This window comes from Leptodactylus fuscus, chromosome 10, assembly GCF_031893055.1.
Source record: "Leptodactylus fuscus isolate aLepFus1 chromosome 10, aLepFus1.hap2, whole genome shotgun sequence".
Classification (NCBI taxonomy): Eukaryota; Metazoa; Chordata; class Amphibia; order Anura; family Leptodactylidae; genus Leptodactylus; species Leptodactylus fuscus.
Genome location: NC_134274.1, coordinates 86,001,434 through 86,018,438, shown reverse-complemented (window position 1 = coordinate 86,018,438; position 17,005 = coordinate 86,001,434). Strand labels below are relative to the sequence as shown.

Sequence of the window (17,005 nt, the reverse complement as noted above, 5' to 3'; positions counted from 1 at the left end):
TGTATACAGCTCCCCCATCCTGTATACAGCTCCCTCCATCCTGTATACAGCTCCCCCCATCCTGTATACAGCTCCCTCCATCCTGTATACAGCTCCCTCCATCCTGTATACAGCTCCCCCATCCTGTATACAGCTCCACCCATCCTGTATACAGCTCCCTCCATCCTGTATACAGCTCCCCCCATCCTGTATACAGCTCCCCCCATCCTGTATACAGCTCCCCCCATCCTGTATACAGCTCCCTCCATCCTGTATACAGCTCCCTCCATCCTGTATACAGCTCCCCCATCCTGTATACAGCTCCCCCCATCCTGTATACAGCTCCCTCCATCCTGTATACAGCTCCCTCCATCCTGTATACAGCTCCCCCCATCCTGTATACAGCTCCCTCCATCCTGTATACAGCTCCCTCCATCCTGTATACAGCTCCCCCCATCCTGTATACAGCTCCCCCATCCTGTATACAGCTCCCTCCACCCTGTATACAGCTCCCTCCATCCTGTATACTTCTGCTTTGGTTCCCTGGTCAATCATGGCCGCCACATACTGGTACATGACGTCACATCAAGCATCTTGGTTGCCCAGGTAACCATCGGACCCGTGATCAGTGCGCAGTGCGCTCCTTGTGTGGTCCCTCGCGCATGCGCGTTGCTATTCTCCGCGTCTTTCGGGATCTTCTCCGTTCCCCGGTGGCGGGGGGAGTAGCGGAGGTGATAGCGGAGACCGGGAGCGGGTCCTGGCCGCAGACAGGCAGGTATGTGCGGGTGTGGAGGCCGCCTGGAGCTGCAGGGACTGACGGGACCCCGCCATTATAATAGGAGCAGAGATGTGCGGGGCCTACACCTATACACCGGGGGATGTGAGCTGTGGCCCCCGGGGCCCCGGCACTGCCTGCTGGGAGGAGCCATCACCGTCACCCGCCTCATCTCACTTACTGCAAGAAACTTTTTACTTTATTTTCTTTTTTATTATTTTCTTTTTATTTTATTTTCTGTTTTCTGATTTTCTTCTTATTTTGTGATCAATATTTTTTTATTTGTTATTATTATTATTATATTATTATCTATTATTATATTATTATCTATTATTATATTATTATATATTATTATTATATTATTATTATATTATCATATATATATTATTATTATATTACTACTATTATTATCTATTGTTTTATATTAATATTATATTATTATTATCTATTATTATTATTATATTATCTATTATTATTATTATATTATTATTATTATATTTTATTATTATTATATTATTATTATCTATTGTTATATTATTATTATATTATTATTATCTATTATTATTATATTATCTATTATTATTATTATATTATTATTATTATATTATTTTATTATTATTATATTATTATTATTATATTTTATTATTATTATATTATTATTATATTATTATATTGTTATTATTATATTATCATTATTATAGTATTATATTATTATTAATATATTATTATTATATTGTTAATTATTATATTTTATTATCATTATATGATTATCTATTATTATTATATTATTGTTATATTATTGTTATTATTATATTGTTATTAATATTATATTATCATTATTATATTATTATATTATCATTATTATATTATTATATTATCATTATTAATATATTATTATTATATTATTATTATATTATCATTATTATTATATTATCATTATTAATATAGTATTATTATAGTATTATATTATTATTATTTTTATTATTATTATTATCATTATATTATTATTATTATTTTATTGTAGTTTTTTTTAATAAGCTTTTTTTTATATTATGATTGTGATGATTTATTTCTGTTATTTTATTAGTATTTTTTTTAATGTTTTGTATTAGTTTTTTGTGACTTTATTTTTAATTTATATTATTTCCATATTATATGTTTGATTTTTAGCCTTTTATGATTTTCTTCTTCTTCCTCTCCTCGTTCCTCTTCTTATTAATCCTTCTGTATTATTTTATGCTTTTTATTTTAAGATTTTTTTCCCCTGATTTTATTCTAATTTTTAATTACTACTAATATTGATTGTATAATGAATATTGTTATTGTGTGATTTCTATATCTTATTGTTTGTACTAATAACATTATTATTGTGTTTTTACTTTAAGATTTTTTTCCTGATTTCTATTATAATTTTTGATATTTTATGGTTTCATTGTAATATTTTATTAATATGTCTATCACTTTATTATATTTCTTGAACATTATTGTTATTATATGTTTTTATTTGAAGCTCATTTCATGATTTTATTCAGGACGTGTCGCCTTCTCGTCCTCCGCACAGTTCTGTCTGGTTTAGGGAAGTTTTTTCCCCACTGTACCTACTATTATGTAGATAAGAACAGGATTGGGGATAGATCCTGTGATGTTGGTGTGGTAATGGTGGCTTTTTTATCTTATTTTTTACATATATTGGGCCCCCATAAGGTCTCATTTTTCCTATATCAGCCACTTAGAATACAATGCAGAGCTGATCGGGGTCTTCTAACACTCAGCAGCTCCTGCTGTTCCCGCCCCCGCGGATCTCATGACCAGATGACATGAGGAAGCTCCATTAGCTACGCCTCCAGCAGCCCTGGTTGGTGGAGAGGAAGAGCAGATATGTTTGTTTTATCGCGCTATCCTTTCATTGGCTTCCCATTTGCTGAAAAAAATCTGCTTCAAGAATTAGGAAACAGTTTTTTTTCACGTGTTTTTTTTCCCGTAGCTCTTCTATGCTGGATTTGTTGATGTTTTTGTGTCTTTTGGATTTGTCCCTCGCGCTAAAATATAAAATGGATCTTTTTCTTCCACAGCAGGATGGGCACAGCGGCCGATCAACCTCAGGGGCCTTCGTCCGACAGTGGGAATGTATCTCTGTGAGTGGAGAAACAGATGACTACACGTAGCGAGGATGGAAAGCCGGGACACAGCAGAGAAGTTCCTGAGCTGCACCTCCAGTGGATACCATCTGAATGGAGAGGTAAGTGACTATGGACTCTACCAGAGCTGTATATGGAAGAGGCACAGCCCAAAAATACAGGCAACTAATAAAAATGAAAGACATTGCAAAGCTGTCCTGTCTCCTGTCCGAATGGCGCGGTGGTCGCACATGCTCACTAGTGCCCACTCCCAATCTCTAGAGGACTGAGCAGCACTTGGCTACGTCCAGCAGCCCCATAGACGTTGCATAGAGGGGTAGGTCGCATGCATAACCACCCCTCCATTTAAATTGGGGACATGGGACCCTTGGTCTTGAGATTGGTGGGAACTTGTTGGTGATAAAATTCTTTTTTAAGCCGACGTCTTTAAGGGCTGATGGAGCAATTCTAATTATTCCTTTGGGTGAAACCATTAGGGTATGTTCATACGTAATTTGGTGCTGATTTTTTAGGTAGATTCCATCTCAAAAACAGCCCCAAATTCTGCCCTGAATCTTCCACGCATTGTATTCCTCCTCACTTTACTCTTAAAGGGGTGTTTCCACCTGAATGAGGCCATCGATATCTTAGGCTCCCTTAAAGGGATTTTCAGAGACTTTCTGTGGCTCAATACAAGTTGAGGTCTGATATATTTGATTTGGAGCTTTGTAAATCCTGACCGGACTCCTACGAGGGCCAGTGAGAGTCCTGCTTATCCCGCCCGCACACAGTGATTGATACAGGTAATACTGACACGTCATCCTGTGCAGACCGCAGTGGCCAAAGTGAGGGTGTGCAGAGATAAAACCCAGGCCGTGGTGCAGGACAGTAGAGTAGTAGACTGGACGCCTCAAGCATCCCAAAGGCCCCTCTGCCCCATTATATATGACACATGGACCCCATAACTTCAGCTTGTACCTCTATAACTAGGTAATAGCTCCAAGGGCAGGGGGGGTTGAGTGTTAAAGTTTGATGACCTCTCTTTAAGTTGGGTCATCAGTGGGTTCCGACACCCGGGACTCCAGCAGATCAGCTGTTTGAAGAGACGGCAGAGTTTGGGTGAGTGTTCCGGCCTCTTCCCTGAATACCAAGCACAGCGCCATACATTGTATGGTGGCTGTACTCGGTATTGCAGCTCAGTCCTTTTCTTGAATTAGGCTGAACTGTAAACAGGTCATGTGATGAGTGAATGTGACGTCACTGACCTGAGACGCAATAATGGCATTTTCCCGATTTCCCGAGCCTTCCAGGTATCTGACCCCACTCACCAGACATTGAGGACCATTCTACAGATAGTCCATCGGTCATTAACTCTTGGTAAACCCCTTTAAGCCTTTCTTGACGTTGTGTTTTATGTTATATACATTTCCCCTATGTGAACTCTCCGACCTTATAGAGAAGATAATCGGTGTTACCCCGGAGCGGGCTGCACATAGTAACTACAGGCATAGAAAACTAACTTAGAATTATTCGGCTCTTGACCACCTTTATGCTGCGCCTGCGCCTCTCTAAGCACATCGGTGAACTGAGATTTGGAGCGACACCAGAGAAGGTAGAGCGGACACGTTATTTAGGGTAAGTATGATTTTCTGGAATCCCGGTGTTCCTGTAGTTTGGTCCCATGTGTGATCCCACCATGTCGTAGCTATACGAGGTCATCACATACTATAGCAGTGGTCACAGCAATCCTCAAAATTGCAGCCATTACTGGTATAAAAGTAGCTGTACGAGGCTGTAAAGACTTACCCCGCAGCCGCCATCATTGGCCCCTTTCCGGATCCTTTCTATCCTCGGCTTGAAGATTTTGTGAGACGGTGATGAGACCTTCAGAGTTACCGTAGGAAAATAACTAGTGTTGAGCGAGTAGTATTCATTGAATACCTCGCTGGCATAGGAATGCGTGTAATCGGCTGAACACCAAGGGGTTAAACATGTTAAACTTGGTGTTCGGCCGATTACACGCATTACTATGCCGGCGAGGTATTCGACGAATACTACTCGCTCAACACTAAAAATAACCCTCATGGAAGACGTCTTATCTTTCAGGTCCAGTCCACGTTCGATGAAGTTGCCATTTACTTCTCCAAGGAGGAGTGGGACTGCCTAAATGATGAGGAGAAAGCCCTCTACCGGGAGGTGATGATGGAGAACTATCAGACCCTCCTGTCTCTAGGTAAGAGCCTACTCTACAAGTCTGTATAATCGGCCGTGGCCTCCTCATGTTCCTATGTCTTGTCGAATAATTCCTTTGTGGTTCTTTCCTCCTTCCCTCTCGTTTCTGAGTCTTGTGGGACCTTCCATTATTCCTTATTAAGCTCTTCTCACTACTTTCCTCTAAGTTATACGGAAACGCATGAGAGCGCGGTGCTAGCCTAGAGCATTGAGCCATGTTGTGTCCACATCTCAGACGTTACCGAAAGCTGGACCTATGCGAATTGAGATGAGGCTTGGGAAGGGGGGGACCGTTCTAGAGATAGATGCAAGTCCTAGAGGTGGGACCGTTCTTGTCAGATATTCATGCCATATTCCATGGTTATGCCATAAATGTCTATCGTGGTGCAACCCCTTTAAAGAATTAAGGAATATACTCGAGGAAAGGTCTTCGTCCCTTCAGGCTCCAATGTTAAAGTCAACATGAACGGAAGAGGACGTCTACAGTGTCTGCGAGGAGAAGACTTGGACTTCCAGAAAAAGTGGTAAAGTTCATTGGCAGCGCTGCCATTATCATGAGTCCTCTTTTCTCATTTGGCATCAAAGCAGAACCAGATACGACATAAAGGGATGTTTTTGGGTAAGTGTACAGGGTCTAATCCCTTTGGACAACCTTTTTCGTTGAGCAGGGGGGCTGCTCGGCCAGTGGTTGGTCAATGGATGAGGCATTGGGGATCCCGAGCCTTTATCCATCCAAGGAAGCCGATGAACAAGACTCCGGGGTTTCTATCATCTCGAAAGAATTGATCTACATATTTTTTGACGTCTATATCAAGCTGTGAATCCGTAATTGGTAGGGCATTGGAGCCCAATGTGAAGATGAAGTTCAAGCAGCCATTATCAGTGCTGGAAATACTGATCTGTCCATCCTGATGAGCGTCTGCACCTTCACGACTCAGTGGCCGCACCCTGCCCCTATTCCCATAACTGGATAACCCATCCCCCATTCTTCTTCAACTTTTCTTACAGGTTTAGGTGAAAAAAAATCTCAATAAAATGTTCCCATTGTCATACGGGTTTAAATTATACATACAGTCGGAGGCCATCTTGTGTGACTGAATTGGTGACTTGTACGGTGAGACTGGTGCGGCACTTGTTGGAAAAAACTTCAATAAACACATATTTCATCACATCTTGTATTTTTCTTAAGTGTGACGTTGTTCTATCTATAGTGTAATGCGGGAGGAACTAAAGAGCGAATTAGATTGGTTTTTTATTCGTCTTCACAAAAGTTGCACCAAAGTTGAGATCTTTTTGTAACTTCCGAGTGGTTGATGCCAAATCCCGGTTTTGATGACATGGCATTCAGTATACTGGAGGTGAGGAGAGGTCTACATTTAGCTGAATGGTACATAATATTATTATTTAGGGTGCCCATGACCACAATACTCTGCTGTCACATTGGGATTCCTTACGTAAAATGGAGATTGGACCTGCAGTCGTACCATTACTCATTGGGCGAGCGGTGTGATGTGACACTTCTCCATCACACCACCACTAGTACTCGTGCATAAGATTCTCATTCTCATAGGCTCTCATTGCAGCCCACTAAAAACCAACCAAGAACCACAGAAGGTAGCGTTGTGATATGTCTAATAAAGGGTCAGGTAAGATTCTCCACACCCCTCTGACTCCCCGAGACTTAAACCCCACATAGGTAGCCCAAGCCACAACGTTCCTACCAATACCTGGCTGCTGTTCTTTTTGGGCTAACCCTGCCCCCATTTACCTAATTCCGCTGACTATACCACTGGCACTATTATAGCTCCGCTATCCTGTATGTCCTGATATTCGGCCAGACTTTGGATTCCCTTCCATGAGAAGGCTAGGCTCACTCCATGAACTCGCTCTTGCTCCAAGCCGTGGCCGTACCAACTACTTTATAGGAGAGTGCTTGTGTGTGTGCGGCCACTTTCTGCCCAATATTAGGTGATGGGATCCCTCCTCTTGGTGTGATGCTCAGAAGATATACTCCCCCTCCCCGATGATCACTCAGGAAGTGTAGACAGCAGTATGAAACATACACATTGGATTTCGGACGGACGTCATGCATACAGACAATCCCACCATTTGGTTTTACAACTAAACCACCCAATATAAATTGTAGTCTGGCCACACATGGCAAACACTCTTATTTTTGGCAAATATCCAGGTAAAGAGTACCAGCATAGCCAAACTGGTTTTGGCCATTTTGGCTGATACATTCTAATGTTTAGTCCCATTTTTGGGAAGAATATATAAAGTCCATGCAGATGTCTTTGGTCGGATTTGAACTGAGGACCTAAATGTTATCCCTCAAGCACTATCAAAGCAGGTGAACGGGCATAAACTTATGAAGGACCACATAGCGACGTCCAGTAGATGTCTCAACACCGCACACAATACGGGGGCTTTATAAAGACTTGCATCTCCAGTCTAAATTTATTGAATTATTAAGAGGCTCTGACCTTGCCTCTTGTGGGGTCCCGTGTGCCAAAATTGAATTTTATGGTTGGAGACTGTTGTAGATTTCAGGTATAACTCAGTTTTCTGACTTGAGCTGCAGGATATCTGTAGGGCCGGGGCATCGCTCGCCTGGTCGCCTTGATCTGTGCCGCGCTTCGTCCACTCTTCTAAGAAGTGGCAAGCAGGTCGAAAAATGGAGAAAGTTCAAAAACATTCCACTTCTGCAGCAGAAAACGAATTATCAGAGACATTGTCATACAGCTCACATCTTATGGCCCCTTAACTTCCACCTGGGCAGTTTTAGCATAGTCATAGCTATGGGGTGCAGAGGTAGAAGTCCCTACTTAGGCCGGAACCATGAGGGAGCACCAAGGGTCCAGCTACCAAATAAAAAATGTACTACAATATTTAATGGCACACGGTAGGTACCGGCCCCATTACAGATTTTGCTCTGGGGTCCTGGAGCTTCGGGTTACGCCTCTAAGTACTTACTGACAAATCTGGTAATTGTTATGGAATTCATCGAGATGGTAAACTGAGATTATAAAGGATAATCTGTTTTCCCCTTAGTCATAACAGCAGCACAAGTGGGGTATTCTGCCCCTGTGTGCTGGTAGGACAGATGGAATTTTTAATTCATTAACCAGCCACAACCTGGCCCTATAAGAGGGCACAAGGACCTCCCCCCTGCGTGTTAATACAAGAGTACATAATCTACATAACACACATAACAATAATTTACATACAGTAATAGGGAGGGAGCCTTGTGCTGCTGTTATGACTAAGGGAAAACAGATTATCCTTTATAATCTAAGCTTCCCTGTCGTCATACAGCAGCACAAGTGGGGAGGTAGCAAGTAATCCCCCCCACTCAGGGAGGGTTTCCACGGCCCATAGAGGTCAGGATTGACCGCCCAAAGGCCGTCGCAACAGACGCCCGGGAGTTTAGGCGGTAATGCCTTACAAAGGTGAGGGGAGAGGACCAAGAGGCAGCCGCACAGATGTGCTCTAATGGGACCGCCGACCTCTCCGCCCAAGATGAAGACACCGCCCGGGTCGAATGCACCGTTAGGCACTCAGGAGGGGACAAACCCCGAGTTGAAATGGCCAACTTGATGGCCCCCTTCACCCAACGGGATATGGAGGCCTTTGAGGTCTTCTGACCTCTAAACCTCCCGGCCAGATTGATCAGGAGGTTCTCTGACCTCCTAAAGGGCAGAGTCCGGTTGAGATAGATCTTAAGACATCTGCCCAGGTCTAAAGAATGCAGCCTAACCTCCTCCGGGGAGGAAGGCTCCGGTACAAATGTTGGTAATGAGATGAGCTGGTTCAAATTTGCCCAAGAAGGAACCTTGGGTATAAACCCTGCAAAAACCGGAGTTGAACCCTGTCACAGAAGAAGGAGGTGTAAGGCTCCTCTGATGACAGGACCATCAAAGTCAGAACAGGACCTAAATGACAGGACCTGGAGGGGGCCTGGAGCTCTCCAACCCTCTTAGCTGAGGTGATCGCCAGCAAGAAGGCTACTTTAAGCGTTACTAGCCTTAAATCGACTTTTTCCAGTGGCTCAAACAGTGGGTCACATAAAGCCGCCAACACGAAGGGGAACGGGGGCTGACACCGAAGGTCTGATTCCCGTTGCACCCCTAAGGAACCCTTTCACTAAGGGGTGTTGAGATAAACGCCTCCTCAGATAGTCGGACAAAGCGGCTACCTGTACCTTCAAGGTTGCTAGAGATAGCCCTTTGTCTAGGCCGTCCTGGAGGAGCTCCAGTATTGATTCCACCGAGGGATCAGATGTTCCTGTGCCATGCTCCAAGCTCCAGGTCCTGAAGATATTCCAGATTCTGCGGTAACTCCTATTTGTGGATTCCGCTCTGGCACAGGAGATAGTTCTCAGGACGGCCTCTGACCGCCCACTATAACCTAATAGGGACTGGTCAACCTCCAGGCTGTTAGGTTGAATCTCCTCAGATCCTGGCATCTCTGGCCTCCTTGAGTGACCAGGTCTGGGAGAGGGGGAAGAATGAGGACCCTCCGCCGCCAACAAGACTGGACAGCCGGAGGGAGACAGGAGGTAAGATCCACCCTGTCCAACAGAGGACACAAGGTCCTCCCACCTGCCCTACCGTCCACAGGACAGAAAAAAACACGCAGGTGGTAGGTCCTTGTGCCCTCTTATAGGGCCAGGCTGTGATTGATTAATTAATTAAAAATTCCATCTGTCCTACCAGCACACAGGGGCAGAATACCCCACTTGTGCTGCTGTATGACAACAGGGAAAACCTCTTGTACCGTAACCAGTCTGGTAAGATTCAACTTGGAAAGTGTAAGGGATCGTAAAGAGGTAATCCAGGAACAACATGGCCTACTCTTAGGATGGGCCACCACTATGAAATTCACTGGAATATGATAAAGCTGCAGTACTCTGCTCACCGCTACGATATGTCCGACACTCAGGTAGATGAACCAAGGTACATTGAAAAGACTGGGGCGCTTGTGTGAGTGCCGAGGCCTCTTCAGATAGCCTAGTGGCAGGAGTGCCAAGATCAGAAGCTCCACAGTTCTGGCCTGCAAGGGTGCTGGGAGTCAGACCTCCACCATTCTGATCTGCAGGGGTGCTGGGAGTCAGATCTCCACCATTCTGATCTGCAGGGGTGCTGAGAGTCAGAAGCCGATGTGGATATCAGTGAGTACATTGAGAAAGTAAATAAAGATAGGTTTGGAGATGAGAGTATAACCGGAATCAAGAATAAAACAATAGCTGTAGTTTAGACGGTCAGTGTGACGTACCTCAGGCTCTTACGGGGTAATTCTTTTTTTGTAAATGCTCTACCAGAAGTGCCATCATTTAAAAGGGTTGTCAAGGGACCGAAAAACATGGCTGCTTTCAAACAGTTACATATGACCATGGGTTACGTGTGGTCTGGCAGCTCTGCCCCGTTCATTTCCGTAGAGCCCAATGCAGTACCACGTATATCCCATGGTCAAGTGCAACCAAGGCAGCGTATACTATACACTAGGATTCATCGATATCATATTCTTCATTCTGGGACGCTCATGAACAGCAGATGTATATAAATGTAAGACAAAGAATCATGGACAACTCATGTCTTGTAGGTTTGGATCGTGTGAAGCCTCCTATCGTAGCAGTCATTGAGCAAGGAGAGGAACCTTATCTGATGGACCATCAGCAGTCCGCGGAGAAGGAGCTTGTGGGATATCCATGTTCAAGTAAGTGACCGCACCAAAGAACACATTCTAGTAACCCTACAATCCCCTACAGTGTTGATCCAGGGGAAGGCAAAAACCCCATGAGGCTCATGGCAATGCTGAACCAAAGCTATGATCCCCTTATTTGCAGAATTGATGGCGCTCCCAGAGTTGAGACCCCCAATCTCTTTAATGTTTGACATGCTTTACAGTACATGAACCTCACTAACCAGTTTCCATACCTTGTCTTTTTATCTTTTTAGCTGACAAGCCCACCATTGAGACCACTCTTGAGAGAAAATCCCCTCCCATCCCTCCACCGGATTGGGTGGCCAAAGCTTCCATTATTACTCAAGATTATACTCCCAGGATTACAAGAAGCAAGGCCTCAATCGTTCCTATTAGAATAAAGTCGGAGGAACAAAACGGTTTCCATTCTTTACATCCAACCCTACACCGGCTCAGCCCATGGACCGAATATTCGACATCTCATTACAACCAAAGAAGCGACCAAGAAGATAAATCTCTCAACCTGTCCCTTATGAGCAGCGCGGACCTTGTTAAACACGAGAACCTCTTCCACAGGGCAAACGTATTTGCTTGTTTTGATGCCGGTAAAACATTGACTTACGATTCCGAACTATTTGAACACGAGGAAATTCGCAAAAAGAAGCAATTTGTATGTCCGGTGTGCGGAAACCTCTTCACTTCGAAGCTCGGTTTCATCAAACACCAGAGAATCCACCAAGGGAAGAGCAACTTTTCTTGCGCTGAATGTGGAAAATCCTTTGTAAGTGCCTCAGATCTCGTCGTCCATCGGAAATCTCACACGGACAAGAAACCATATGTATGTTCTGAATGTGGAAAGTGTTTCATATCTAGCCTTTACCTTAATAGACACATGAAAATCCATGAAATCGATAAGCCATTTCAGTGTTCGGACTGTGGAAAGTGTTTTAGCAGTGCCGGGAACCGTTTGGTGCACCAGAGGATCCACACCGGGGAGAAACCATTTGTGTGTTCCCATTGCGGCAAATGCTTCACCCAGAAAGCCAGTTACCTTTCCCACCAACGAATCCACACGGGCGAGAAACCGTTCGTGTGCTTTCATTGCGGCAAACGTTTCACGCAGAAGGCCAGCTGCATCGTCCATCAGAGAATCCACACAGGGGAGAAACCTTTTGTTTGTTTCGAGTGCGGGAAATGTTTCAGCTCCAAGGTCTATCTGATGAGACACCGCATGACCCACACGGGGGAGAAGCCATTTGCCTGTTCCCAGTGCGGTAAGTGCTTCACTCAGAAAGCAAGTTACCTGGCGCATCATAGGATCCACACGGGCGAAAAACCCTTCATCTGTTCTCACTGTGGTAAGTGTTTTTCCCAAAAGGCGAGTTGCATCGTGCATCAGCGAATTCACACGGGGGAGAAACCATTCGAATGTTCTGACTGTGGAAAATGCTTCAGTTCCAAAATCTATTTAGTCCGACACAGAATGATCCACACGGGCGAGAAGCCCTTCGCATGTTATGACTGTGGGAAGTGTTTTAGTCAGAAAGCCAGTTATAATGCCCATCAGAGAATACATACGGAAGAGAAACCCTTTAAGTGCAAGGATTGTGGCAAGTGCTTTACCCAGAAGGCCAGTTACATCACCCATCAGCGGGTACATACGGGCGAGAAGCCCTTTGTATGCAGCCTGTGCGGTAAGTGCTTCACGCAAAAAGCCAGCTATCTAACACATCAGAGAATCCACACGGGGGAGAAGCCATTCATGTGCACGCTCTGCGGAAAGTGTTTTACGCAAAAGGCAAGCTATCTGGCACACGAGCGGATTCACACGGGGGAGAAACCATTCGTCTGCTTGCAGTGCGGAAAGTGTTTCGCCCAAAAAGCAAGTTGCATCGTCCACCAGCGAATTCACACGGGCGAGAAACCGTTTGTCTGTTCTCAGTGCGGCAAGTGTTTTGCGCAGAAGGCCAGCTGCATTGTGCACCAGAGAATCCACACGGGTGAGAAACCCTTTCAGTGTCTGGAGTGCGGAAAGTGCTTTAGTTCTAAAATCTACCTTGTCCGGCATCAGCTGATCCACAGAGGCGAGAAGCCGTTCCAGTGTCTGCAGTGCGGCAAGCGATTTACGCAGAAAGCCGGTTACATGGCGCACGTGCGGATTCACACGGATGAGAAACCGTTTAAGTGCGACGACTGTGGTAAATGTTTTGTCCAGAAAGCAAATTATCTTGCACACCAGAGAATCCACACGGGGGAAAAGCCCTTCGTGTGTAAGGAATGCGGTAAATGTTTTTCCCAAAAAGCCAGTTATATTACTCACCAGAGAATCCACACGGGGGAGAAACCATTTGTGTGCGCTCAGTGCGGTAAGTGCTTCTCCCAAAAAGCCAGCTACCTCGCCCACGAGAGAATTCACACAGGGGAGAAACCGTTTGTGTGCACGCAGTGCGGGAAGTGTTTTACCCAGAAGGCGAGTTGTGTGGTGCATCAGAGGATCCATACCGGGGAGAAGCCCTTCGAGTGCTCGTCTTGCGGCAAGTGCTTCAGACTGAAGAAGAGCTTCGATGAACATCAGAGAACACACACGGGGGAGAAACCCTTTCCTTGTTCGGACTGCGGCAAATGCTTTACCAACGCAGCAAACCGTATCATACATCAAAGAATTCACACGGGGGAGAAGCCCTATTCCTGCTCTGTATGTGGTAAATGTTTTACGCAAAAAGCTAGCTACGTGTCACATCAGAGAACTCACACCGGCGAAAAGCCATTTGTCTGTTCTCAATGTGGGAAACGCTTCACCAGTGCCTCAAACCTCATCGTCCATCGGCGAATCCACACAGACCAGAAGCCCTTCCTCTGTACTGAATGTGGGAAATGTTTTACATCCAAGATCTACCTGGTGAGACATCAGATTATCCACACGGGACAGAAGCCTTTTGAGTGTTCGGAATGTGGCAAGCGGTTCACACAGAAAGCAGGCTACGTGGCGCACCAGAGAATCCACACGGGAGAGAAACCCTTTGTTTGCACTCACTGTGGCAAATGCTTTACCCAAAAGGCCAGTTGCATTGTACATCAGCGAATTCACACGGGAGAGAAACCATTCGAGTGCTGTCAGTGCGGCAAACGGTTTAGTTCCAAAGTGTATCTGGTGCGGCACCAGCTCATTCACACCGACATCAAACCCTTTAAGTGTTCCGAATGTGGCAAGTGTTTTACCCAGAAGGCCAGTTACAACGCCCATCAGAGAATTCACACGGACGAGAAACCTTTCAAATGCTCCGACTGCGGGAAGTGCTTCACGCAGAAAGCCAGTTTTGTGGCCCATCAGAGAGTCCATACGGGTGAAAAACCATTTGTGTGCACTCACTGCGGCAAATGTTTTACTCAGAAGGCAAGTTGCGTTGTACACCAGAGAATCCACACGGGAGAGAAGCCGTTCGGCTGTTCTGAATGCGGTAAATGTTTCAGCGCTAAAGTTTATTTGGCGAGACATCAGTTAATTCACGCCGAGGAAAAGCCCTTTAAGTGCTCGGAGTGCGGGAAGTGCTTCACCCAGAAAGCCACGTACGTCGCGCACCAGAAACTTCACATTGACAAGAAGCCTTTTGTATGCTCGGAGTGCGGCATGTGCTTCACCCACAAAGACAGTTACGCTGCACATCAGCGAGTCCATAGAGACGGCAAACCTATTGCATGTAACTGAATACTGCATGTATAAGGCGTGTAACCTCAGTGTATGGTTCTTGTCACCACATATGTCACCTTTTGTAGTAGAAGAGAAATAATATAGTGGAGGTGAAGAGACCTTTACTGTAGGCCTTGTCCAGTGTCAAAGTATCTTGTGTTTATTTCTTTACAATAAACCACTTTCAGCAATATGGCGGCATCATTGGGGATTTATTTGTAGCACTGATTGAAAAGCAATAAAAATGTTATTACGTGTTATAATTCTGCAGATCACGGGAAACCCGTCTGCTCAGATCCCCCATGGTCAGGAGGACACGGGACAGTGCGGATATTGCTTCAGTCCTTTCAATAGCCGCACCCTGCTCAGATATCTCTGGCTCCGCCATTGATCACCGAGGGTCTGAGCGATCGGTGCCCCACTGACCTGCAAGTTATCCCCTAACCTGTGGATCTACGATCAGAGCAAAACAAGGCAATGAACAAGAAAGTAGCTGTAGTTTCGCCATGTACTGCCTTCATCAGGAGTCAAGATACAAGTAAAATGGAAGGGTGTAATACTAAGAACAAGCAATAGATGAGAGCTGTGCACAGACGTGTACACATACATACTAGGCCCCGAGCGCATTCACTCGCAACCGCGCAAATCCAATCTCATCCCAAAAACATTGAAATGGAATAGAGCTTAATGGCGCTATCCACACACTAATAACGTGGCGGTGCCGTCACATGATAGCATAGCGAAGGGCGTATACTCCTGGGACAAGGCGGCGTCAGAACGCACACAGTGCAACGATGTCACCTCATACCAGCAACACTGGTATACAAAGCGCGTGTGTAATAGACTTATCCTAACAAAAGGGTATCGGCACATGCGCGGCGCCATAATAATCAATGAATAATACAGGGGAAATAGGAAACACGGAATAATAGCAGACAATAAGGAACCAAAAACGTCACGGACAATAAAGTGAGGAAGTGTAAAGGGACGGCGCGAGAAAAAAACAACAAGTGATGCAATATCTAGAAAAAACAAGATAATACGCGAAGCAAACAATGGCGCTAATTCTACGGATCATGGAGAAATAGATACAAAAAATCTATATGTAATAAATACGTAATACGTGCCGAGGAAACAGGATGTGAAGTGCGCGGTGAGCGCGCGTGAGAAAAGTCAGGAGGGGAAGAGGCGGAGCTATGACCATGGTGGGAGGGGCTTGTGCAGCAGCCTAATGTGAGGTGGACAAACAGGAAGTGCTGCTGCTTAACCCTTACTAAGCCGCTCTGTTTGGTGCCACGGCTTGTTACCCCAGACAGTTCTGTTATCTTCAGCAGTGCAGGGCCCCTGGAAGGGGAGGAGTCAGGACATTGGGCCCCGGGGAAGATCCTGCCAATATGCCTCCCCACCCCACCGGTTGGGGGTGGTGGAGGGAGATGGGTACGGGGTCCGTGGGTTTCATTGTCCTTAGGGTCTCATCGCTCTTGTTTGGGGCGTGTCGGTATCGGTGGGTATGGGGTAGACGAGTGATGGGGGGCTTAGTGGTCTTTTGGGTGGTGGTTGGGGGATTTAATAGTCCATGTGTCTCATCTTCCTCTTATTAGGTGACAGCTGGACACGTATTGGGCAGCGATCTCCACAGTGGCCTCTTCTTCTCTCAGTAGGATGTAGAGTTTCCTCTTCTCGTCTGGGATGTGGGCAGAGAGTCTTTGGTAGTAGACGGCCCTCACAGCTGAGTATTTGGTGCAGTGTAGCAGGAAGTGGGTCTCGTCTTCCTCTTAGTTGGTGACCGCTATATGGGGAGGTGGGGTGGGGCGGGTGTATTGGGATAAATATAACAGTCCGTGGAGTCTCATCTTCCTCTTGTTTGGTGACAGCTGGACACGTATTGGGCAGTGATCTCCACAGTGGCCTCTTCTTCTCCCAGTAGGATGTAGAGTTTCCTCTTCTCCCAGTCTGGGATGTGGGCAGAGAGTCTTTGGTAGTAGACGGCCCTCACAGCTGAGTATTTGGTGCAGTGTAGCAGGAAGTGGGTCTGGTCTTCTAGGACCCCCTGGTCACAGTGCTGGCACAGTCTCTTCTCCCGTGGCTTGTACGTCTGCCTGTATCGCCCCGTCTCTATCTCTAGGTTGTGGGCGCTCAGTCTGTACCGGCTCAGGGTCTGTCTGTGCTTGGGGTGGCGTATTCTCTCCAGGTAGGTGGCCATGGTGTAGTCCCTTTGTAGGGATTGGTACACGGTGAGTTTCTTGGAGTTATTTATTTTGTTTCTCCATTCTTCAATGTACCGCTCTCTGTTTGCCTCTGTGGTCGCCTTTATTTCGGCCTTGGTTATCATCTGTTGGAGTTTTTGGTTTGGTGGTTGGCTGCTGTTTGGTTGGTGAGTGTCTGGTTTGCTCCGGTGGCTTAGCCAGGCTTGGTGGTGGTAGGAGTCGCTCCCCTGGATGTGTGCCTGGAAAGCTAGCGCCCTCTTCTGTATGGTGAGCCATAGGGGGAGTCTGCCTAGCTCTGCCC

General features: G+C 45.6%; 1 protein-coding gene across 1 annotated transcript; it reads left to right on the top strand.

The window, feature by feature from the left end:
- Positions 1–656: 656 nt before the first annotated feature.
- Positions 657–14,689, top strand: LOC142219328 (uncharacterized). Its single transcript, XM_075288300.1, has 5 exons — positions 657–754; positions 2,827–2,993; positions 4,978–5,104; positions 10,708–10,821; positions 11,064–14,689. Exons 2-5 carry the CDS (start codon positions 2,925–2,927, stop codon positions 14,513–14,515), a joined length of 3,762 nt encoding a protein of 1,253 aa, XP_075144401.1. The 5' UTR covers positions 657–754; positions 2,827–2,924; the 3' UTR covers positions 14,516–14,689.
- The last annotated feature ends 2,316 nt before the right edge of the window (positions 14,690–17,005 follow it).